Source organism: Prinia subflava, chromosome 3 (assembly GCF_021018805.1).
Source record: "Prinia subflava isolate CZ2003 ecotype Zambia chromosome 3, Cam_Psub_1.2, whole genome shotgun sequence".
In the NCBI taxonomy this organism is placed as follows: Eukaryota; Metazoa; Chordata; class Aves; order Passeriformes; family Cisticolidae; genus Prinia; species Prinia subflava.
The window spans coordinates 5468734-5493721 of NC_086249.1; the positions used below are offsets into that span (position 1 = coordinate 5468734).

Below are 24988 nucleotides of genomic sequence, written 5' to 3' on the forward strand. Positions count from 1 at the left end.
TCATTTATTTCATCTGCAGCACTGTATTTGTAACTGGAATTCATTTAATTTCGCTGTTTTAAAATATACACCATTGGTTAACTCAACAGATAATTACCAGAGAAATACTCTGCACTGAGAGAACAGTATCCCACATTATGCACATTTATTCCTTATTCCCAGCAGACTAAAAAGTGAAACTTTCCAGGTAACCAAAAAAAAATGAGCATACCAGTGAAACATCAAACTGGGACTACCACCTGTCTGACAATAACTGACCATGGTTTTCCCTTCTTGCACTGCATACCTTGATTCTTTTTGCACTTCCAAGAATCACACTGGGAAATACTTATAGCAGAAGCTGAAAGAAGACATTGCAGTTCTGCCCAAACCTCTCTTTCCAAGATGGTAAAAATTTTTAAGTAATGCTAAAGAACACTTCTAATACAGGGCCATAAGTAAGCTGCCCACTAAAAGTTTTGGAATTTCTGAAACTATGATCATTTTATTTCTTCTTAATTCTTATTTTAATTAAACAAATCTAAGAAAAAAAAATAGCTGGAAACTCTTAACAGATTATTAGTTTAAGAAAAACATAAGAATAGATGAGTAGCATTTAAATTAGTCTGGTAAAAATTCTGAAAAATACATGATGCTAGAGCATTTGCCTTTCTGCAAGTCACTTGAGTATTTGACCATAAATTAATTATGAATAGGTGTTTCTTATAAAAAATTAAGAACTACCTCAACTCAAGCATAACATCTGAACTCTGCTGCTAAACCTAATTGTATTGTTCTTAGGAGGAAGCAAAACATGAAAGCTGAAAAATAATTCAGGTGCTTAGTGAAGAAGATTGAACAGCATCATATTGGATAATAAAGTAATTTATCAGCATCACAAGTTACAGCAAAAGAGCGTGAAAATGCAGATACATTATTTGAAATCTTTACTGATCTACATGGAAGTGTCAGAGTGGGTTTATTTTTCTCATTGTGTAACTCTGTCATTTTCTGAAGATGGTTTTGTTTGTTGGGTTTATCACCAGGAGCTGGAGTGTTCAACCCTACACATGCACTGTCACTATTGTGATTTTGCCTGATGCCAGGGAGCTGACATTACATTTGCTTGTGCAGACAATCAAAGGAAATAAAGTCAGATCTCAGTATTGCCCAACCTGCTACAATCCATCTTTCACTCTGTTACTCTAGAGGTAAACTTTAGCATAATATCAGCGGGATGAATTTAATACACTATTTATTAAAAGGGAAGGCAGTCTAAGACAACCCCAAACATACATTTTCTACTCAAGCAAACACAAATTCAGAGGTACTAATGAGCCCTTTTCATCTGACTCTCTCCTCAGACAGGCTCTATACAGGTAATCATAATCAGCATTAGTTATCTTTAACATGCATACACAACACACAAGCACACACAGTCTGCTCAACAGCCTGCAGTGCCATTTCAGCATTGTATTTCACCTATTTCATATTTACATTCTATGATCATTATCCCTTTTAGCAAGGGTCATTTTATTTTCATATCTATGAAGCTGCTTAGTATCTTCACCAAAAACAAACTACACAAGAAAATTTGACCTGCTCTCTGTGTTTTGAGTAATAACTTCTCTGAATTTCATTAGATTCTAAGCAGTCAGCACCTAGGGGAAAAAACAAACAAAAACCCACAAAACAAAACAAAACACCACAGAAACAAAAACCCGACCAAAATAACAGGTGCAGGTTAGTCATCAAGCTTTGCCAGCTATAGCCTACATTCAACCATTATACACAAACCACATCCTTAAAACACCCACTTCACAGCCAGAAGAGAATGCAACAGCTACCCCAAAGCAGGGAACTGTTCTTTGCTCCTGCACTGCTCCTTTAAGCGACAGTCTCAAAGGCCCTGAGGCTCACAAGAGATGCTTGGGGAGCCTGGATCCGCCCTACTCAGCTCAGTACATTTTCATTCACAACGGTGGATGTGACCATGCCCAAATTACACAAAGGAGTCACTAAGTGCTTTGTAAGAGATATGGATTGTTTTCATCCATCTTCCCCAAATGGCTGCATACCTATTATTTCCTCCCTATAAAAAGGAGAGTGATTAAAAAAAAAAAAAAAAAAAAACCAACACTCTTTTCAAGATGAACTTCTCTCTTTGCAAACACTATATCCTCACCTTTTAATTTGGAGCCTCGGCACAAGTGGAGTGTAACCACAGGTTCTGACCATGGAGACAGCATACCCAGTACCTTTATTAGACAGGTAACACTGGGAAACAAGAGAGCCAGTACCTCCTTACAGTAACCAACCCATCAAAAGGAAATTTCCAGAGGAGTTTGATACTCATATTTTTCTTTCAGCACTCACTGTTACATTTCTGACCTATAGTGTGGCAGGTACACTACCTTAGACAAACAGAGTATTCCTACAAGTTGTCACAGCTGTAAGACACTGGGCCTCCCACCATCTCTGCAGCTGCAACTGAATTAGAAACGGAGAGGACATGCAAAGCAGAACTATTTCCTCCAGTCCTCAGCAAGCTTCATTTCCAAACATGATTGGTCCCGTTATGTGCCATTGGCACCTGTGAGAGGCCAGCATGTTTTGGATGCTTTCCTAGAGAACGGTATCCAGTTGAGTTCCATCGTGGAAGATGTCATTCCAAGCACTCTGCAGTACGTCATCAAGCCCAGTGCACCAGCACAAAGAGCACCTTCTCCTCACACATGCTTGCGATTTCAATATAAATGCCAACATAGGCACAGCATAAAGAAACCAATTTTAATCAAAAGGAAACACTAAATCATAGAATCATCAAAGTCCAACTACCGTCTCTGCACAGACAGCCCCAATGAGCCCACCACATGCCTGAGAGCATTGTCCAAACCCTTCTTGAACTCTGGCAGCCTTAGGGCAATGATCACTTCCTTGGCAAGTGTGTTCCAGTGCCCAGCCACCTCTAGGTGAAAAATCTTTTCTTAATATCCAACCTAAACTTCCCTTGAAACTCCAGCTGTTCCCTCAGGTCCTGTCACTGGTCACCATAGAGAAGCAACCTTCCTCTCCTGAGGAAGCTGCTAACTGCAGTGAGGCCTCTGCTCAGTCTCTTCTTCAGGCTGAACAGACCAAACACCCTCAGCTGCTTTTCATATGGCTTCCTCTCCAGGCCCTTCACCATCTTCACAGCCCTCCTTTGGATTCTCTCCAACAGCTTTAGATGTTTCTTATATTGGGGTGCCCAAAGCTGAACACAGGACTTGAGGTAAGGCTGCAACACTTTCCTGAAACCAAAGTGCTGTACCAATCCTCCCGGAACCACAACACCAATCTATTCTATCCTCTATGCTCACTGTGCTATCTTCCCCTTCAACGCTTCACTGTGACATTTTCCCCTTCAAGGCTCAGCACGCCTTTTCACTGGGGTTTATCAACTGATAGCAGCACATACCACACAACCAAACAAGGCTCAGTACGTCTGCTTCCAGTTTATGTTCCAACAGGTTCTAAAAATAGGTGTACAAAATGTACATCCTACCCCAGAAAGGCTAGGCTTATGGAGGCTGGTCTTTTTTCCTCACTTTACTTTGGCAGTTATTAGAAATAGCCTACCAACCTATCAAACCTGCTGGCAGACTGACCACCACTGACTTGAAGCATGGAACCAAATGAGAACAGGCATCAGTTTCGAGGTGGGGCGGGGTGTAACTCTAAAAGCCGTAATAACTGTTCAAAACTAGTGCCACCCTTCATAAAGGATGGGCAAAGCTGACAAAAAGATGTGGCTAATAGGGGAAGTGTAGTGCCTTCACAGAGCCTATACTCTTTGGTCTGCCATTCCTTCTTCAGGAGACTACGGCATCTGCACACACTTGCTCCCCCCCATTCCAAAAGATCATCTCAAGAGATAGATTTCATTCAGAGAAAATTGTTCCCTCCTGACAATTCAGAAAAATCATCTGTGTAAGGAACTGTATGTGCTTGCACACAGAGAAGGGAAGACAACAAACCGTGTAAAACACACCCACATGCCATCGCAAACCAAAAATTTAAGCAGGACGGCAAACACCATCCAAGCAGAGGACGCATCATCTGGAAGAGAACCACCACATGCGCACAGCAGTGATGGTGTAGGGGACACACTGAGCACAAGGCCAACCATGAGTCTGTAAGACTTTCCACCATCAAAGCCAATGGGGGCACTTAGGAAGTATCACCTTACCTAGGGATAATCATTGCAAGCAAAGCATGTAATTTTAATTCACCATTCTCATCGCCTCCCATCATTAACTGGGAAGTGAGAGAAATCCACCCAGAGACGTGGGTGTGCCTGCTAAGCCAGCATTAGTAAAATATTTGCTGTATGTGTACCTTCAAGTACTACTGGGCTACATATTTCAAACAGTTTCAGGCAACCAAACCCATTTCCTAACTCAGAATTAGTTCTGCAGATAACTCCAGCTTCTAAATGTGTCAGTGGCAGGAAGGTGTTAGGGATTTATGTAGTACGTAGATCTAACAACCTACCTGCAGAAAAACAAACAGATCCAAAAAACCCAGTAACTACCACCATCACACAAAAGCATACACTTTTATTAAAAAGAAATAAACCTGTGTGTATACCAAATATTTCTTCACATAACTCATAATATGCCTTGCATTAGCAAGGAAACTATAAAACTAAAGTTTACTGAAAATCGAGGGGACACGGAGATGAGGCACTCTTATTCTAAATGACAATCTCTCTTTCCTTAACACTGCACTTTTAGCTATGTCAAAACAAAATTTGATTTTTCCAACACTCCTGTGGTATGTTCTAAGTGAGCACATTCCTCAAAAATCCCAGCTGTGTGTTGTGAGTGCCAGTGATCCAGCAATTATGGTAAGCATTTCTGAGCACCTAATCAAAACAACACAAGCTGCAGAACTACATTATTGACTTTGCTCTGCAAACACAAATTCATAACCAGTATGCTGCTTTTGAAAACAGAGCCATTATATCCGTTCCATTTCTTGGCTGCTTGTGGGGTTTTCTTTAAAGCTTTATGAAACTCTTGCCATTAACTTGTCAACTGTTGCTTTACAAGCCATTTGCCCATTATTGTATCTTATAAGAGAATCTAACCCTTAAACCAAATCTAGGCACTGCACATAGCTAACATCCCATACTGTACATAAATCTGCTAATTTCAAAAGCAAAAAGACCAACAGTCACTATTCTAGGCACCAAAAAATGGGAGACTCTGTATGGGAAGTTGCAAGAACACTTTTAAAGTATATTGAAGAGGGAGCTACCAAGGGTCCTGTAAAAGTAAAAAAACAAAAAAAACCCACACAAAAAACTCCAAACAACCCCCCCCCCCCCCAAAAAAAAAAAAAAAAAAAACCAAAAAAAAAAACCACCACCAAAACAAAACCACACCACCACCCCAGAAACACACACAAAACCACTCCAGGAAAAAAGAAAAAAAAAAGAGAGAGAGGAAAAAAAAAAAAAAAAACCCACCAAAAAAAGAGTCCACCAAAATTTCACAGTTAGTGTTTCTTTTAATTAAGCAACTAAGCATCATTTGAAGTCTGAGACAATAAATAACAGAGAGGAGAGAAAATTTCTAAGCAGACTAAAACAAACCAATACAAATTGTATAATTATATTTAAAAAGACAGGCCTAATTTTTGTTTACTCTCCTTAGTTTAATCCTGTTTCACTTCACATTTTTTAATCTTCTGGCCGTAATAGTCCCTTACTGATTAAAACAAAACTTTCTCTGAAAGACACACCTGTCTAGTCAGAATTCTCCATATGCTGTTAGTGACACCCACCTCCTCCCCACCCACAATTTAAACAAAGCCTCCAAAGTAACACAGAAACAATAAACATTGTTTTAAAGGAACATCTCCAGAAAGTTGTGACATCCCCACTTTGATAAAGGAAAAGATAAAATTCAAACATAGCACAGCATCTCCTATAGACTTCAGGTGCCACATCCCAAGAAGGTGGCAGGACACTGCTGCCTGCACACCCTTCTTACCCCAGGTGCACTTTCTCCTTTCGAAGCACAAGCAGAACAAGGGGGACATGGCACACTAAATTCAAAGCCTTCTATGTTTTTAACACCATACCAATTAATGCCATTAAGTGATTTGGCTGCATAGGTCTGAAAATGTTGAGACACTTTCCAATGGAATTTTTATATGTTTTTTATTATATGTAATCAAAGTCATGGGAATAATTGACTCAACATACTCCTCCCTTTACTTTCTGAATATTTTGACTCAGAAAAAAACACGTCAGCACTAGATTTCTGTACCACCTGGCTTAGGAAGAAAACTTGGTATCCTATGACATGTTCATCAAAATAAAGCCAAAGGATGAATCTGCAAGGAGCACATTACCAAAATCTACAGGGTTTTTAATTAGGAAATGTTAAACCACACAAAGAATAATTTGTAATTATAAGGCTTTCTTTCTATTCTTCCTCTTGCTTCTTACAAGAGATCCAGTAAATTGTTTACTGCCTCTTCTTATCAACTCAGAAAACTATTCAAATCTGGTTCTTACAATACCTGCCACAGAGCAGCAAGTAAAATCTTCCATTTTCCTACCCTTGAAGATCACCTTCAGACAGAGCAGCAATTTGGCTGCTGACATGACCAAAAGCAGTGTTTAAGCTAGGAAACCAGTGACACAATGTTTCTCAAAGTAAGATGGCTAGAGTGAAAAGTGGGGGTGGGAGTGCTGATTCTTTGGGGTGTTGATGGGTGGTGCTAATTTTTTTTCCTAAATGAACCTTATATCGCATTGTTGCTCCTGAAATAAGAACTGTTAGAGCAAGATAAAAGAAGCTGAATACCAAAAAAGACAACACTGACATGAAAACAAATCTCACAAGAATTATAAGAGTCTATTGACTGCACATTTTTTCATTGGTGTAGAAGACACTCACAAGCGCCTCTGGACCCGGTGTGATCGATCCTGGCAACTCATCAGCCCAGACAGGCAGGAGAATCTCAGTGGAGCAGCACCAGAACCACAGAGCTAGGCAAGAGGACAAAGATCCCGGGATGCTGCAACAGCCCTCTTGTTGAAGGGTAGAAATGAGCCAAGATACACTCTAGTTCCTCGGTGTGAAAGGGGTCCTGGTTTATTCCTCTTCATAATTCATTCATCCTGACTCCCACTGCTAGCTTTCCTTGCAGACTCTGACTGCAGATTTCGACAGCAGGCTCTAACTGTAGCCCCAGACTAACCTCACAGAAGCAATTCTCTCTCCTGTTTCACAAGTCTTCCTGATCATTCCTTCAGTACCTCCGTCCTCAGGATCTCTCCTCGTCCCCTCTTCCTCAAGGTCCCCCCAACCAGCCAATATACACCTTTTATCACACCCATCTTTACTGGATATAGCTGTGACTCATCAGAGGCAAGGTCATCTGTAATCCCTTCTCCTGCACTGGGAGGTCTCCCCACCCACACTTCTGCAAAGGGCAAAATAAAGGCAAGAAGTCAAAGCAAATCCTAAGACTCTGGACAAGCACAATACAAACAAAACAAATGATACTCTGATGGAGCGGTGCAGACACCCACAATTACTTCAGTTTTCTTTCAGCCCCTTGGACAAGCTCATACCTTGCCAGAAGCCTAATTCCAGGGAAAGCTGATGGCAGCCAAGGCAACAGTATCATACCGAAATGTAACTTGCAGATTTCTCTGGAACTATTCTCTGGAATTAAAAAGCAGTAAATAATGGATCAACAAAGCCTGTGCTTCAGCTTAAACACAGTATTCCCCAAAGGCTCCTGCAGCCCTGTACACTAGCCTCAGCTGTCACAGGAGCACAGGAGCTATTGCTCTTATTCAAATTATTTACTGATCTTCCCCACAAAGGTTTTTTTTTCTCTGCAGACTCAGCCATCTAGAAATGAGAAGATGTGAAAAGGCGTTAAGTACTCATTATCTGTTGACATGAACCAATTTCTTAAAATTGTTTCTTTCCTTCTTGAAATTTCTGTTTTGAAGAGCCAAGGAGGGGAGCTGAATGCATGGAGCAAACCATAAGCAGATACACATGCAAACTTACTCAGCACTACCTAACAGCATCGAGGATCTTTAGTTTTTTACCAGTCCTGCTGAAACAAAACCTTTAAAAGGTTCAAAAAACTTATCACTCACTCTTTATCACAATTTAACACCAAGAAGAAACATATTCCAACTCTCCTTTATTAGTTCTGCAAATATTATAACATTTTTTATCTGTGAAATCCTAAACTACAATAACCAATAACCAAAGAAAACACTCGCTCACAAGGCTTAAAAAAATAAAAACATCAAGTTTAAGGCTTAATTATGTTTTGATAGCATCAAATCTCATATCCTGAAAACAACAAAATAATTTATGCTGTATATGTAACCAGTCTTATTGTCTACAAAATATGGTATGACCAGACAAGAGTGTATTCCCCTTAGGGTATGTGGTTAAAGCATTGGGAATATTGGGAGTACCAGGTGCGAACAGAATTCAAACTCCATAATTAGAACAGAGAAATTTAATCTAACCTCTTCCACATTACAGGTTATTTTTACATTTCTCCGGTTTACAATGATGAAGCCATCTTGTATTTTTCTCCTTGGAAAATTAGTTCTGCAGTCTTCACATCTGAAGGCAAAAAAATCTATTTACCTTCTCAGCTTGCCCCAAGCCTGTACTGCCAAAAACGTGTTCCCGGTTTTCTATCTGCAAAGCCTTCCAGACAGGATACTTGGCATGCTTTCCCTTGCCTGGTATTTCTTCTTTGAGGAGGCAAATAAAGCACTTTTCAAAGTTTTCATTTTTATAAATTTGATTGTTCTTCTCACCTGGTTTTACCTCCAGAGCTGGAATTAATATTTTGCTTTTAAATTACTTCCGTCCATCAGAGACACCAATTGCTTTTCCAGCTCTCTCTTTCCTATGCCCTTCTCAGAGAGGATGGCCTACTCTTAATATAGGCTCCAGGCCCCAACATCCCTCTTGAAAAGGAGGCGGTCACTTGACTGATTAGCAGACTCAGTGTCAAACACCAGTTTTACAGCAACAACAGAAAACTCAAGGCTTCCACCCACTACTGTTGAGCCTCACAAGTCAACAGCACTTCGTAAGTCACATTTTCTCTCTCTCTCTGCTCATAAAAGGAGTACATAACAGCTTTTTATTACTTTGAAGTTTTCCTTCAAGTGACAGTGTAGTGGCTTCACGTTCAACAATTTCTGTTTCCCAAATCAGTGAAGTGGTTAGAGTGTCTATTAGAATTACTTACTCTTTTCTGCTGTTAGATAGGATTACAAGAGAAGCAAAGCAGGCTCAAACTTAAAAGGGTATAAAGACAGGTTTATTAACCCAAGAGAGAAAAAATTAATAAGAATCAGTATGAAACCTTCAAAACACTTCCCCTCCCCTCTGCAACTGTTCACTTTCCTACTAACAACATAGAGAGACAAACCCTGGGATTTCCAGTCAGTTTCACTACTTTAAAATAGTCTTCATCAGCACCCAGAAACTCTGCAAACCATGAAGTCCATCCCATTTGGCATCTTTTTGCATAGCTGCACTCATGGGCATGTCAGCTTTTTTACAGTACAGTTTAAGGATGACTGTTCTAGTGTAAAACGAAGGTCCTCTTCACCTATCTCTAAAATCATCTTCATCTCACGAAACAGAGGTCTTCTTTTTCCCTGGGGGCAGAAGGCTTCCTATCTCTTTCTCTGTACCTCCCTGTGTTCTAAATTCTCCATTAGATCACAGCTACATCAGCTCATGGCTATGACTAGAACTCTGCACCCCCCAAAAATGATTCTGTAAGTTAGAGGGATATTTTAGTCCAGTCTCCATGGCCTCACAAGAGAAGTCCAGCCCAAACTAGGCAACTCCTCAATCTTCCTCCCATTTATGACTTCTACTCTCTCTCTTCACTGACTTCAATCTCATGCTGTGTCTCTCCACGTTTCACTCTGTCCTTTTCCTCTCACTTGGAGAAGGTTGATGTCCTCAAGTCTCATTTGTACTCCCTCCCAGCCCTGCCCACTGCACAGAGCAGGCCAGGCTGGTTGTTACCCGCTCCTCAGGCTGGAAGGAAAAGGGAAATTCCTGGTCTCAACTTTATACATGTGTCCACAAAGGCGCATCCAGCTTCCTCAGTGGTTATACAATGTGTCAATATTTAAAAATTTGCCCCTGATAGGTCCCAGTCCTCTCCAAAGGAAACTCTAAGATCCTTACAGGGAACTGTTTCCTCTTTAACTAAAAACCAAGCTGTGTTAACCCGTAACAGACAGATTAATTAAAACTTTCTTCCTCTTATCAGTTAAGAGATAAAATTTCCTTAAAACACATGAAAAACATTTATGCATGCACTGATATTCAAAAATGTTCACCCTCACTCATATCAAACTGAATGCTTCAGACGATATAAGAAACCTATGCCAAACCCAATTTTAACAGCCTCAGCCTCGACCTTCAGTATTTTTGCCACTGCCCACAGCAGTTCTGTAAACAGTTCAGCATTTGTATTATAGCTATTGTCTCGGTTTCGGAGATAAACTTCAGGAGAAAACACCCTGGAATGAACATTTCCTCTAAGGAGACTTCAGTAACTCTCTTTTCTTCTGACAATGACAGAAATGGATATCAGGGGATGAAAGTGAAAAAAAAGTAAAACTGTTTATTAACAAAGCAAGATACCCGCAAAGCGTAGTAAAAAAAAAAAAATATTTGAATCTTACACCCCCCCACCTCCACCTCGCCGCATGGCCAGGAGGCAAAGACAGCAGCTGCCCTTCCTCATCTCTGGGAAAGGAGGAGAAAAAAGAGTTCACACAGCAACTGGGAACCTGTCGGACTTCTGGCATGGGTCTTCTCCTTGCAGCAAGTAAAGCTGGCAGAGTTAAACGTCCTTTATTGTGTTGGTTCAGGTCCTCAGAGGTCTTGGGTTTGGGGTGGTTCCCCCCACGGCTCCCCGGAGGGGCCAAAAAGAAAAGCCAAGCTGAAAACAGTTCGAGGGGGGCAGGGACAAAACAAAACCAACCACAACAAAACGCAGCCCCGCCAAGAGGATTTCCTGGTACAGTCTACAGCCTTTCTGGAGCACACCTGAGAAACTGAACAGAGCCCGTGCCCTGCGTTCCCAGGCTCCAGTTCCACCCCCTAGTTCACCTTAAGGATACCACAGCTATTTCTGAGCATAAAGCAGACGATTAGGGAATGAAGTATCATAATAAAATCACCCCAAGATAGCTATGAATTAATTTAAAGGTGTTTGACAAAGCCTAAGTCTCATTTGACTGTTTTTGGAAATAGTTTAGACTAATTTCAAAGTAAAATACTCTGATTTTATTTTACCCTGCTATTCATCAGCAATTACACTTTTGTCTCCAGGCTCAGCTGTCCACTGGATTCTCTTGAAACACCTTCAGAAAAGCATCAGTTCCTCTGACCAAATGAACACCTCCTGAACTGGATCAGGGATGTTATGAAGACAGCCAGGGCAAGCCAGCAATCCTCCTTCCCTCACGGCACAATAGGAACAGCATCTGCCCCTCTCCCACCCACCCATCTCATCTTGGCCATTCACCAAATAAAACCCATGCAGGTTAAGTGCTAACTTTTATCAGAAATATTGCTTCAGCCTGGATTCCTCAACAGGAGGCTGTCACCTCAGAGATGTGACCACAACTAGGAAGAACACTCTGGACATGGAAAAGGAGAAATTGGCTTTTCAGATGCTATGGCTGGCAGGAAAAAGGAAAAAAATCCTGACAACTTACATTACCACTGAGAACAAAAGAAGACAATGCCGAAGTAGAAACAAATCTAAACAAAAGAGAAGGAAACTGCCAGTGTTCAGGACCCCTCAGAAGACTTCTCAATTCTCTCACTCATATGTTTGTGTTTCTGGGCCTCTTATTTGGTCTTTTAGGCTAATTCCCCTCCCTTCTGCATAAAATTTAAATATTAAATTTTAATTGTGGGGGGGGGTCATTTTGTTTTGTCTTTATTTAAAATGACGTAAAGCTGACATGCTCATGATAAATCTGGATGTTGGGATTACAGACAAATTGTCATCTGCAAATTGCTGGCAATCAAGCACTAGAAGAAAAGCAACACTGAAAGAAAGATAATTTGGAGTTCCAAAATGCTCAGTTTAAAAAGCTTGTTCTTAAACAACTTCAGCATCATCATCCTTTTAAGACGTAATGGAACTGAGGACAGAATTGGCAAAAGAAAACAATAAAATTATGATGCTGCAAGATGAGTCATAAAAAGCTATTTTATTCCACTTCATAATTAAGACAACTGGGCAGAGGACAGACAAGGCACATATAGCAGAGCTGCAAAAGAGTATCAAACAAACTTCAAAACAACCCAACAGCATGTGACAGGTCTAGATGCTCACTAATACTATGCATGCACAAACCCCTCATATTTCCATACTGGAAGCATTCAACAGTTAGACAACAATCAATCAATATTTAGTATATTTAAATTTACAACACCTTTAAAGAAAAACAAAAGAAAACACCTCAAATAATTTAAAGCCACAACCTTTTTGTTGCATTGCATTTTCTTTCCTTCCTCAGTTCACCTTCTTCTAATAATGTTGTATTTTCCATTGTTTACATAAACAAACATGTACACATTATATGGGATGTATACTAAGGAGAGGTTTTTCCAAGAGAAAAAAAACAACTAGAAGCCATGACTTAGTTCCTGCAGAGCTTTAAAAAATAACTACTATGAAACCAAACCTTTAACAATACTTAAAAAAATCTACCTCCCCTTGTTTTCAGGTAAGGCATTGGGATCACATAGCTTGTATATTATATTTGAATGATTATATTTTATTTGAATGATGAGAAAGCAGAATGCAATAATTCTATCAGTTCAGGACTCTCTATTTCAGATCCAAAACTGCAGCTACAAATAAATTTACATAAGTAGGCATAGACAAGAGAACAAGTCAGCCATTAGTTGTTTGTCAGAAAACTGTATTATGCTATCTGACCAGGGGAAAAAACTCACCCCTTTCCAGAGATCATAATTTAGACAAAAATCCATTTTACAGGGTTAAATCTTCAGAATCAGCAATCTCTACTTTAAAGTTGTGCTGGTAAGGTAAGAGAAGGTTTGCTGCAGGCACAAAGACAATGGATAGTATGACAATGAGACTGGAAACAACTCTGAAATCCTGCCCTATCTCTATGTTTTTTAATGCGCATGTCCATTGGACATTAATTCTAACTTTTGGAGGTGGATGAGGTGGCAATTTTCACTTTCACTGCAAACTAACCGTATACTTCAACTCTATTAGTGTCAATTAACTGTATTACCTAAATTTAAGCTGTATATGTGTAAACTTCTGTTTCACAGTTTCAGAAACCTTGAAGTCCAGTATTAACACAGAGCCACAAAAATATAGGGAATTTCCCAACCTCCCCCCACCTTGAATACCTATTAAACATGTGTTCTTTGATTAATTATAATTCCAAACAGGTTTTGTAAATCACACAAATTGTCATACTGGATCACTTTGGTAGCCTGCTCTGAAAAGGAACCACTTTTAAATGTTTTTACTAACAGGCACAACCAGTTTTTCCCCATTCTTGTCATATGTTACTTGCCATGCTTGAATAGATAAGCTCTGCTCTAGGGAAATACGAGACCAGATGAAGAACAGAGAATTCCTATCTGGATTAGCTCCAAATGGGTCAGTAGGAACTGAGTGGAGTCAACCATCCCTGAATGCACATCCTTGGAAATTTCTGCCTTTTTGCAGTGTCTTGACACTAAGTTTTAACAACCAGACACTCAAGAGGGGTGATATATGAAAAGACTTTTATGCCCTGCTGCAAGTCACCAGAGGGAGGCAAAGAAGGCAACACCTTAATTAAATGCTATTGCACGAACTGCAGTAAATGTGTTTTGGAGGTTGCTCTCTTCCCCAAAGAAGCTGCCTGCTCTTTTAAACAGGCCAGTCCTACTGCTTGTGGCCAGTTTCCAACTCAGGTCTTCTGAAATGTTTGCCAGAAGACGACCACCTACCAGAAAACATACAGCTCGCTCCTTTCAGCACAGCACAGATCGTAAAACCAGCCTAGAGAGGGGTCACAGAGCACCTACCAAGTGGTGGCCACTGGAGAAGCAGCTCTTCACAGCCAGCTCTTGAGGGAGCTCAGTTGCCAACCAGTGGTTAATTACTGTCTAGAGAGAGCACCTAGACTGCAAAACCACAAAGCACCTCAGCTCATGTGCTCCTCTGTCTAAAGCTTGGCTGTCCCATGGTCCATGGAAAGTCATCACTTGGCCAGAAGCTCTCCTTCTTTTGGAAAGCCTCTTATATCTTTATATCTTAAATCTATATTTACTTAGCCTTTAATATTCAATCCCCAAGACCAGATGAAGTTTTCTTGAACTTGCTGGGAGGACTATCAGTATCAAGAAAACAAAGCTGTAATTCCCACTTCCCAGATTAAGAAGTCAGAGGACTCACAAAGCTGTTACACTGGGAGCCCCAGTAAAGAAACCAGCAATATCCACACCTACTGCTCAGTCCTGCTTCTGTTAATCAATGCAGGGTAAGAAACCTGCAGCACACAATCATATAACAGTGGTGTCCTTACTGTCAGTAGATGGTGTAAGGTTTTCCATCCTTCTAAAAAACATGACCTACTTGAACAACTTTCACACTCCTAAGATGTGCTTGTCACTTGGAAAGCATGTTTTGCAAGCCACTGCACTGATTACAACCTTAGAGTGTACTGCCCCTTACCCTAATTTCCATCACACGAAATTTTTGGTTTGTAATTACTTGAATCATTGTTCTGCTAAAAAGGGCAGAATCAAAACAATCCTATATCCTCCATACAGCAAGGAGCTTGAGGTGTGGCATTCATATATGTATATATACATATATATAAGTAAATGCAAACATACTAATTTGCTCTAATTCAAAATTGTCTCCTCGAGGATAGGCCATTATCCACACCTATTTTGTCTCTCTTTTGTTCTATGAGTAAATTCTCACGTGGAAAGAAAAATAGTTTTGGTGACTGGAGATGTCTGGAGAGCTTTGGAATCTACATCAAGATTTATTAATCAGGTAGCTCTCTAATGGTTTTTTGGTCCAAATGAAGAAAAAATCCTAGGTTTCAGAACCAGTATCACATTACAATCAAGGGCAAAAACATTAATTAGGGCATAAGACTCAAAGACATGCAGCCATTAGTAGCTGATACTCTCAGCTGGCTGGTATTGCCAAGGACAGCAGAAAAGGTGTTTTAGAAACCTCAACTACAGGTTGAAGAAGAGTTAAGGGAAGGTAGACAAAATCCAGATCAGGTTGTGAGAATGAGGACTAATCAACTTTAAGCATAAACAGGTGAAAGCATAAGCATAAACTGAGTCAAAGTTTAACTTCTCTTAAATCCTTTGACTCCAAATTATTCCAGGCTCAAGCTTGCTATCAACATTGCTCCTGGCATTCCTCAGCCTAGCAGCAATTGTTGTAAACTCACATCACGAGAACACACTCCAAGAGCTAGCCAAGCTTATATAAAGTCCTTCTTCAGTATTTTTTTCAATTTGCCTTACTTTTAATCTTCTTATACCACAGGAATTTTTTCAAAATCCCCAGAATTTAAATCCAATAAAACAGGGCTCTAGACTTACTTTTTAAAACCACACCAGACATCTCACCTAACAATTTCAATGAATCTATTACAATATATAAACCCAATTACATTTTTATCAGCAGCAGTCTTCATCTCTTTGTTGGCTTGATGTAAGGAGGTATGTAAATGTCTGCTGGTTTAATACACTCTATGTACTAATAAGATACAGATACATACATATAGTAATGTTAAATGTAATTCTCTATATATGCAAGTACGTTCGGGGGTTAAATATATTTACCTACATTACCTTGATACATAATGTGTTTTAATCTATAATGTGTTTTAATATACATACATGTATATACATATACATGGACATTTGTCAAATATAATTTTTATTTATTAAACTGAAACACAGGTGAACCAACCAGTGGATGGGGCAGGCTACCCAGAGAGGTGGCACAGGCTCTGTCCTTAAAGCTCCATTTTCAGCTGCAGAAAGCCCCATGCAGCCTGGTCTGCTTTGGGCACAGGGTCAAACCAGAGACCTCCTTCAGGTGATGCTATCCACCAATTTCTTGACCAAACCTCCACACCCAACAGCTTGTGTTAATTATTTTATTGAGTCACTAAAAATAATTATTCTACTCACAGAAACAGCTGTCATTTTGTCAAGCAATTAGATGAAGTTACTATGCTCTTTAGCCATTTTGCTATGCTTTGTTTTGGAAAAGAACTACTAATTAAAAAATTTTGTCATATCTTTTCTTCACAAAACTTACAAATCAAACTGTTTATTATCCTTTATTTATTAATAAAGTTTATTGAACACATGCGAAGAGCAAGCCATGAAGAGCCAAAGGAGATCTATGCTTCTTGTGGGTTTGCCCTATAATTCAGCACTGATCGATTAAAAATGGGTAAGGGAGATGGCTTACATCCTTCACACAAACAGCTCATGGGGGAAAAGAAATTAAAAACATGAAGATTTTGTCAGCTTTCTCAGGTTTTCATACATGTTTTGTGAAGAAGCACAGCAGTTGATCACGTTTCTTCCACAAAAAAGACATCTAAAGATCATGCAAGTCTCAAAATTGTCTGTTAATCATTAATCAAACAAAAGAAAAATGAGAAAGCAAGGGAGAAGCTTCTTTTATTTACTGGCTCATTTGTTCACCTGACTGCCAAGGATTCTGATGATCCCAGAGACTCTGCCCTATGTATCCACTCAGCCACCTACCCCATGTCAACATATCAAACAAAAGTGCAAAAAGGATCCGGCAACAAATGCAAAACTTTGGCAGGGAAAATTGGGAACAAAATCAACAGAAAGAGGAACTGAAAGTCTATAATAGAAGCAAAGTAAAGGCTTTGCTCCCCCTCCCATATTTAACTGTCATTTCTTGAAAGACCTACTAGGAAACTAAACAATGAAGAAACAAATATTTGAGGCCTTCTACTAAAAAACAAATTAATCTCGCCAAAATAACAAAAATAAGAACCTATAAAGCAGTACATTACCCGGTTTGAAGAAAAACACTGTCAAGAAACATCTTTTTGTCTTTTTTCTGAGGGCCAGCTTATGAGATACCAGTATCTTAATTTAGTTTCAGTCAGCTGGTAAAGGAGCCTTGCTTAGAAACAGGTAGCTAGAGCAGGGAACAAAACAGGCATGGCAGAAACCTGTGTGCTAACAAGAGGAAATTATTTATAAACTGGAATCATTCACACAAATTCACAAAGATAGTTACTGTCTGTTGCATTTGTCTGCTAAAACCAGACAATTACTGAAAAAGATTAAATGCAAAAATAGCTAGTGCAGAATATGGCAGTTTCACAAACCATGACAGCTCTCAGCCAATGGATTTCCCAACCACAGTGAGCATGATTCACGTAAGAGTCAGTCAGTAATATGCTAAGCAGCTATGGCATCACCAGGACATCACCACAGAATATTTCCTTTTAAGACTAAATCATTATTAATCTACCTGTAATTTTAGAAAGTAATTCTTCATATGTAAAACAGAATGGTTTGTTCCTGCTTTTTCTCTTCCTTACACCATTTCCCAAAGCAAAAGTACACTACAAAGCAAAGTACAGATTCTTTGCTGCTTTCCAGAATACATTTATTAAAATGGCAGGAAAAACATTTCATTTCAGAAAAGAGATCTACAGAAAATATAATTCAAACACAAAAAAATTCACCCTTTAGCATAATAAGATAGTTCAAGTGCATGCACACGCACAGTATCTATTATGAAATATTTTAGTGTTATAAAAAACAAGTGGCTTGCTCAAAACGTGAGCCTTACACAACCAAGACTGACAAATGCTTTATCACAAGACCACCAAATGACAAAACCTACTTCACCATCAAACACAAAGAAAAGGGATAAATGCCAAGCCTCAAACATTCACATGGAATGATTAAAGACAGAAAGCTTCTGCAGAAACATCAGTGCCCATTTCAGTAAATGTTTCCAGGCAGAGGATATCTCAAAATCCTGGCCATCACTAAGGCAGACATCATTGCAGAGGTCTCTGAGTATAGACGTTCAGTCATCCTGAACAGTTCTGGTGCAAAATCCAAGCCTCCTTTCTTCCAGCACCTTTGCAGGGGCAACACCTACCCACCTATTCAGAAGGCCAGGGCAACAAGGACCCAACAGAAAAGCCTATCCTTCTGTGGTCATCCCCCTATGCCATCTTGAAGCACGTTCTCGATCATAAAATCTCTTTTTTTTTTTTTTACTTAAGCTACACACCCAAGGCAAACATTTCCTTCTATAACATTCAGACAACAAATGATTAAAAGAAGCTACTAGAACCCCAACGAGTCCTATAACTGGAAGCTTTAAACGTCTGAGCATCTGTAGAAATGGTCAGCTTGATACATCTTGCTCAATGTCGGCAAGATCACCCCTCAAAACAAGAGCCTGTGGCTGGAGCCTTGGCTGCAGGGACGGAGGGCTGGTATGAAGCTGTCTGTCTCCTCTTATTCATGAGGTGCTGGGGTCCCTCCCGGGAAGGGCACCTGAGACCACTGACCTGCATCCCTATGCTGTGTGGGGGAGGCGAAGAGAGACTGCGAGCATCCGTCTCTACTATCTGCCTAAATGCTGTCATCCACCACAGCCCTCGACCCCCCAGGAGAAGGGGGAATTGACATGGGAGGAGGACAGAAACCGAAGTCTTCAGGCCGAAGTATGGCAAGCAGGGAGCGAAGGAGACCAGGAGGTGACTCACCCCACCCACACCTTCTTCTTTGAGATCTGGCGGGGGCGGAGAACCATGCCACCTACTCCTCTGGGGTCCAAGCTTGCTGCCAGCCCACCCCGCAGGGACTGCGGTGCGCACACACCCCCGGACGGGTGGGCACGGGGGAGCCCCCGCCCCACACAAAGGGAGGGACCCGGCGGAGGTGCCGCCCCGGGGAAGGAAGGAAAGAGGGCGGGCAGGGGTGGCGGCGGAGGGGCGCGGGCTGCCGGCGCCTCCTCTCTGCTGCACTGCAGAGGCGCCATCTTCCCGCGCCTCCGCGCCGCCGGCCCGCGGGGGGGTTCGGGCCAGCCCCGACCACCGCCCCCCGGGCACCGCCTTCCCGCGGGGCCACTGCACCAGCCGGCGGGGAGCTGTAGCCGCCGCCCCGCACACATGCGCCACCCCCGCCCCCCCATCGGGGGATGCCACCGGCGCCGCAGCCCGGCTCCGCTGCCCTCCCGGGGGGACGCCCCTCGCGTCCCCCGCTCGCAGCCTGGCTGCTCGCCCCTGGGCCCCGTCCCATCGGGGGATGCCACGGGGCCACTCGCCTGCGGCGTGCCTGCTGGTGGGGGAGGTTTCCTTTCCCGAGCCCCTGGCGGAGCCAACCCCAAGGCAGAGCCGGCGCCCCTGCCGTACCTACGCAGCACTGCCCGTGGACCCCTGCCCGCTGCCGCAGCAGGCGGGCGGCGGCCGAAGTTAACGGGGCAGCGCCCCGGCAGTCGCACCAGCGCAGGGACCCGGACCGGCGCAGCAGGGCCGGGGGCGCCAGCCCGGGGAGCTCCCAGCCCGCCCCCTCCCCGACACCTCCGCCATCCCCCGGCTCGCCGCTCCTATTGTTCGGTGACGGAGAGCGGCGGCAGCTAGGGATGGAACACCCCTGGGAAAGCGGCCCTCGCCCGCCCCGCCGCGGGCAAGCCCACGCCGCGGGGGCGGCTGCGGACAAAGCTTCGGAGAAGCGGCAGAGGGTGGCGGCGAAGCCCCCGCCCGCAGCTTCCTGCCCCACTTACCTCGAGAGGCCGGGCGGCGCCGGCGGCCAGCAGCAGGACGGCTAAGTGGGGCAGCATCGCGGCGGCCGGGAGCGGGGAGGGAGAGGGGAAGGAGGGATGCCGTCAGGCGAGACGCGACGGGATCCGACTGTAAATCCTCGAGGCCGCGCCGCTGCCGAGGAAAACGACTGATCTGCGGCGGCTCCGGGAGCGGCGCGGCGGGGCCGGTCAGCTGATGGCCCGGCCCGCCCTCGAGAGGGCGGTGCGGCCGCTCGGCCTGCGGGGACCCCTGGCGGCGGCGCCCGGGCGGTGCGGCCGCGGCTCGGGCAGGCGGACCGACCTTTCCCTGCCCTCGGTGGTTCTCAGTAGCAGCTCCCGTTCCCTCCTCGGCTGCTCGGGTACCACCGATCACCTTCCTCAAATGCACCGTGCTGCCTGTGCGCTGCCCGCGTCTGCAGGGACCGCGACGCCTCCATGCGCGGTCCCCCCTCGTTGAGGCACTGCGTTCAGAAACGCAACCCCTATCTTTGCACGGTGCTCACGAAAACACCCAAATCTAAACGTGTTGTGTTATTTAGAGGCTATTTAACGCATTCTGCCTTTCCTGGCAAGGTTGCACACCAACCGGGGATCTCCTGTTCCCCTTGAGGTGGAGGTGATGAGTCAGCACAGCCGTTTCATGCCACACACACCATTGATAACAGAGATATGCAGGAACATCCGAAGAGCTGGGACTTTTGAACAAGGAAGAAATCAAATAATTTCTTCCTTGGATGAACAAGGAAGAAATCAAATTAAGATGTAGGACTTCGTAAAATACCATGAAATTAAGAGGCCAACATAATCCCACCATCTCACCGTCTGAACAGCAGTGTTATAATTGGTATAGTAAACCTGTAAGTAGAACTTGAAAGTGAGTATTAGAAGCTTTGTGTTAAACAGCTGTTATTGTAGCCAGAATACAGTATGACAGGGCCTGACCCATTCTGCCACTGATGTGCAAACTCTGTGGCAGGATTTCTGCTCCCACCAAGGCTCCGGAGACAGCAGCTGATAGACCCACCCTGTAACAGGGACCTCCAGCCAGGCTGCGTGAGGGACAGGTGCACAAGTCTGATGAGGAGCAGCTGAAGGAACCTGGGGTGTTCAGCCTGAAAAAGGGAGTCTTAGAAAGGATTTTCACATATTCTGTAACTGCCTGACAGGAGGTTACGTCATAAGTAATAGGATAAGTGGATATGGCCTCAAATTGCAACAGGGGACATCTAAGCAGGATCAAGCTGCCCAGGGAATTGATTGACACATGAACCCTGAAGGTATTTAAAAGGTGTATGACACTTCGTGGCACTTTAGGGACATGGTTCAGTGATGGACTTGGTAGTGCTGGGTTATTGGTTGGACTTGATGATCTTAGGCTTCTTTTCCAATCTAATTGATTCTGTGATATGATTCTATGACACACCCTTGGTGTATGGCTCACTACAGAAGCCCAATGTTGTGCACTGCCACTGTCACACTCATCTTTCCTTGTAGTCAGAACTGCAATCCACTGAGACCCTTGGCCGAAGTTTTGTCCCGATGTGGAGGGATGCTTTGCAAGTGAGAGGAACCCAGGTTGCCTGTCAGGTGGGCCGCAACATGCAGTGAGGGACCGTAGTGCTATAGCATTTCACCCCTACAGCCAGGCCTTAGAAGAATGTTCTCATACAAACATGAATCTTCTCCTACAAGCTTATGAACTGGCAAGGTATGGAGGCTTCTGGGGAATTTCTTGAGTCACAGTTGATGAATTTAACAGATCTCTGGCAGGCAGATAACAGCTGAGCTTCTGAAACACACCAGTGATACAACTGTACATTGAAATTAGTTGAGCGGTAACAATGGCAGGCTTAGCTGTAATAATTTGACATCGTTTTCTGCTTTTTAAAATAATGATCACATGGCTTTGAGGGGTTAGAAAGGATTTGCTGTGCAGATTTTCTAACTAGTTGGCTTCTAAACTCAGACAGTGGAAAAGCAATTCCATGGCTGCAAGTAAGCAACATCCTGTTAAAGCTTATAGGGGTCATACAAAAAGAATTCTTCCCTGAAACAATGGAGGCAATCAGAACGAAGTTCTTTGCAAGTTTCTAATGAAAAAAAAAAAAAGGAGGATGGATGGAAAACTAAAATAGATTCATGTAGCCCTTTTATTTTAGCTTGGCTTGGTACCTCTCTGTAATCACATCTCCCTAGTGCTGAAATCAAAGACTATTTCAACTGCTGCTTCTCTGGGTCAGCCAAGCCTGGTATTTTTTTGTCACAGTGGGAGTGCAAGAAGGCTGGAAGTTCCTTTTGCCTATGGCTAGGAGTGAGGCAGACCCATAGGATTGCACACCTTCAAGGAACGCAGGAAATACTCCAGTGAAAAGAGGGAGAAAAGTCAAAGGTACCAGACATCTATGTATGGTATTTCCACTTACAGCCACCAAACACCAGTGGCAATATCCAAAATACAGTGACGATGTTTGCTTGATATTTCATGAAGTTACCCCCTGAAAGGTCATAGGTAAGGACACTTTTTGAAAGCAGTTCTTAAGGTCTGCAAAACTTGGAGATGACCTGCTGATAGAGAAAATAACAGATTGTGTCCTATTTTCCACTCTTTATCATCTTTCAGGATCTGTACAGAAGGTCCAATACACTTTTTTCCTTTCTTTCTCTACTTGTCATCTTAGTATAGAAATATATTCTTACCAGACCTCAGAAGCTGTCATAGCTGGAGTGCAACAAAGCCCACTACCACCTCACAGCAGGGCCAACAATGGAAATCACCTTCCTGAAGAAGAAGGCAGCACGGGTTGGATCACAGAATGATAGGGCTTACATTAGAATTTAATATAATGCAAACAGTTCTAAACTATACCCAGATGTGATTTTGCCTTTAACTGCTGAGCTTTTTTATTCAATCTTAATGTGGTAACTTTCCAGTGATGAGCAAACATGCATGTCATGTTTCATTTTTTGGCCACTTCTGTGCTCTGCCTATTTTTGTTTCGTTTTGTGGTTTTTTTGGTTTTGGTTTTGGTTTGGTTTTGTTTTGTTTTCACAAATCATGTCTAATATTATTTTACAGCCTTGTCATTTTAATATATTGTGTCTATGCAAACATTGGGCAGCCATTCCATTTCTCATTGGATACTTATGAAGCAAGTGGACCTTAAGCACAAATGCTGATACAACTCTACAATAGGTAATAAACCACCTCAGCCTGCTTCATAACCTAAGGAATTAGAGAACAGAACTTGTCTTGATTTCTGAAGAGAGCCAGGCAGACTGTGGCAGGGACACAATTACAGTGTGTCCAGATATCTCTGAATTTATGCAAGTGGTTCTATATATTACCTGCCATTTACCCACGTTCAGTGAATTTCTGATGCCAGAGGCTTGTTTCATTCACACCAACAAAATAGAAGCTATTACTGCATTTGTCAGCTGTATTTTATTTGTATAAGAAATATTTCCTCAGATTCTTTCGGAATAATGCTGCAGCTAGTGCTTTCATGGAGACAATTTCTCCCTTTGTTCCCATCCCTGAGAAGAGGGCTCCAAGTTGGCAAACTTGATTTTTGGTCCAGACTTCAATGCTGACTCACTGTCTCCTTCTGAAGTTGCTTCACTCCAGTGCTCTCCATGTTCTTCACAGAGGATAGTACTGTGTGCCTGCTTTTTTGATTCATGTACAGAACAGATCAAAGCATTAGGGTTAGTATTTCTGAACAAACTTATGGAAGCTAAAGAATCAGATCCTACTGAGCTGACACCTTCTGTATTAGTCCCAGTTAAAGAGCTTCTCTTTACTCTGAAAACTAGTACAGCATAAATTACTGTGCTGGTTTGAAAGTAAACCAGAGGGAAAAATTAACCCCACACAATTACCTTGAGAGAGATTTCAGGCTGAAGTTACAATTTAACAGAGAGATTACAATAAATGCAGTGGTACACAGAAACTGGCTTAAACCCACAAAGTCAGAGTAAACCTGGCACCCTGTTTGTCACGGTGGTGGTCACAGTCCTATCAAGCAGTGCATGCAGTCCTATTGAAGTGATGGTTGCAGTTGAAAGCAGCTGTCCTTAGGAAGTCCTGGTTTTTCTCTCCATCAGGTAGTGATGCTGATGGTGTCCCAAGTCCCCAGTTATATACGATCAGGCTTAGGTGGGGATGTTCAGCACTCCCCCAGGGCAGGGAACTTTACAATGGAATGATGTAATCATGTGAGTCCTAGGATATTTTGGTGACTTCTTGATGGTCTAAGTCCTTAGTGCTGCCCATTGTGATAGTGCAGTTGAACCACTAGGGCTCATTAGCAGAGATGACCCCCTCAGGATGGATCTTATCATGGTTGAGTCATTTGTGAAGAGAAAGAAACACTTCCCTGCCTGGAAGGGTTTGCCTCTTACTTAACACCTAGCTTGTAGCCTGAGGGATCGGATGTGCACTGGGCAGCTACTGCAAACCATCCAGCATTAACAGTTTGTCAGAAATGGCATAGTAGAACACAGTTTGGTCACACCCCACATTGACACTGTCCTTCTGTAATGCAGGACAATGACCAAAGTTATTTCAGACAGCTCCAGGAGGAATTTGTATTTTCAAATGCACAACATGAATTTTAATGGAAAACCTTTTGGGTTTATGCTACAACTCAAACCACTGCAGGTATAACTAATCTGTTCCCTATCATGCAAGTGTCCTCTAGAGACACTTTTTTCCTTTGGAGTCAGCCTGCAGCCCTGAGAAAAAGGCTGTCTAAATATTAATCCAAAATAGGAAAAGAGAGGTTGTACCTATTAACCCTACACAAGTATGTGCTGATAGCCACAGCAATGAGTGCAGGTATGATTTAAAATAGTGAACAGTTGGTCATTGTCTGAATTCTGCAAAGCATCTTTAACTTTGGCTTTTAGAGATGCAGTACACAGTTAAGTAGCCAGCAGCCATAGAGACCTGCTCAAATGCAAATTACTTGTTCTGCATAGCACAGTAGTAGTATTAGGCACTGATGATATCTGTTGGAGCAGGTACACAATACAAATGGCAGAGCAAAGTGAGTGATGAAATTACAGTCCAAATCCC

The 24988-nt window shown here is 42.5% G+C and overlaps 1 protein-coding gene across 4 annotated transcripts in view; it reads right to left on the reverse strand.

Annotated features, from left to right (window-relative positions):
- Nucleotides 1-20109, reverse strand: part of APP (amyloid beta precursor protein) — a 212843-nt gene extending 192734 nt beyond the window's left edge. For 2 of the 4 annotated variants that reach the window (XM_063393853.1, XM_063393852.1), the window contains exon 1: nucleotides 19894-20107. In XM_063393853.1, coding sequence (XP_063249923.1) covers nucleotides 19894-19950 — 57 coding nt within the window. In that variant the 5' untranslated portion in view covers nucleotides 19951-20107. Of the gene's footprint in view, nucleotides 1-19893 lie in introns of all 4 variants that reach the window. The other 2 variants (XM_063393855.1, XM_063393854.1) reach the window with 2 other exon arrangements.
- Between the last annotated feature and the right edge of the window lie 4879 nt (nucleotides 20110-24988).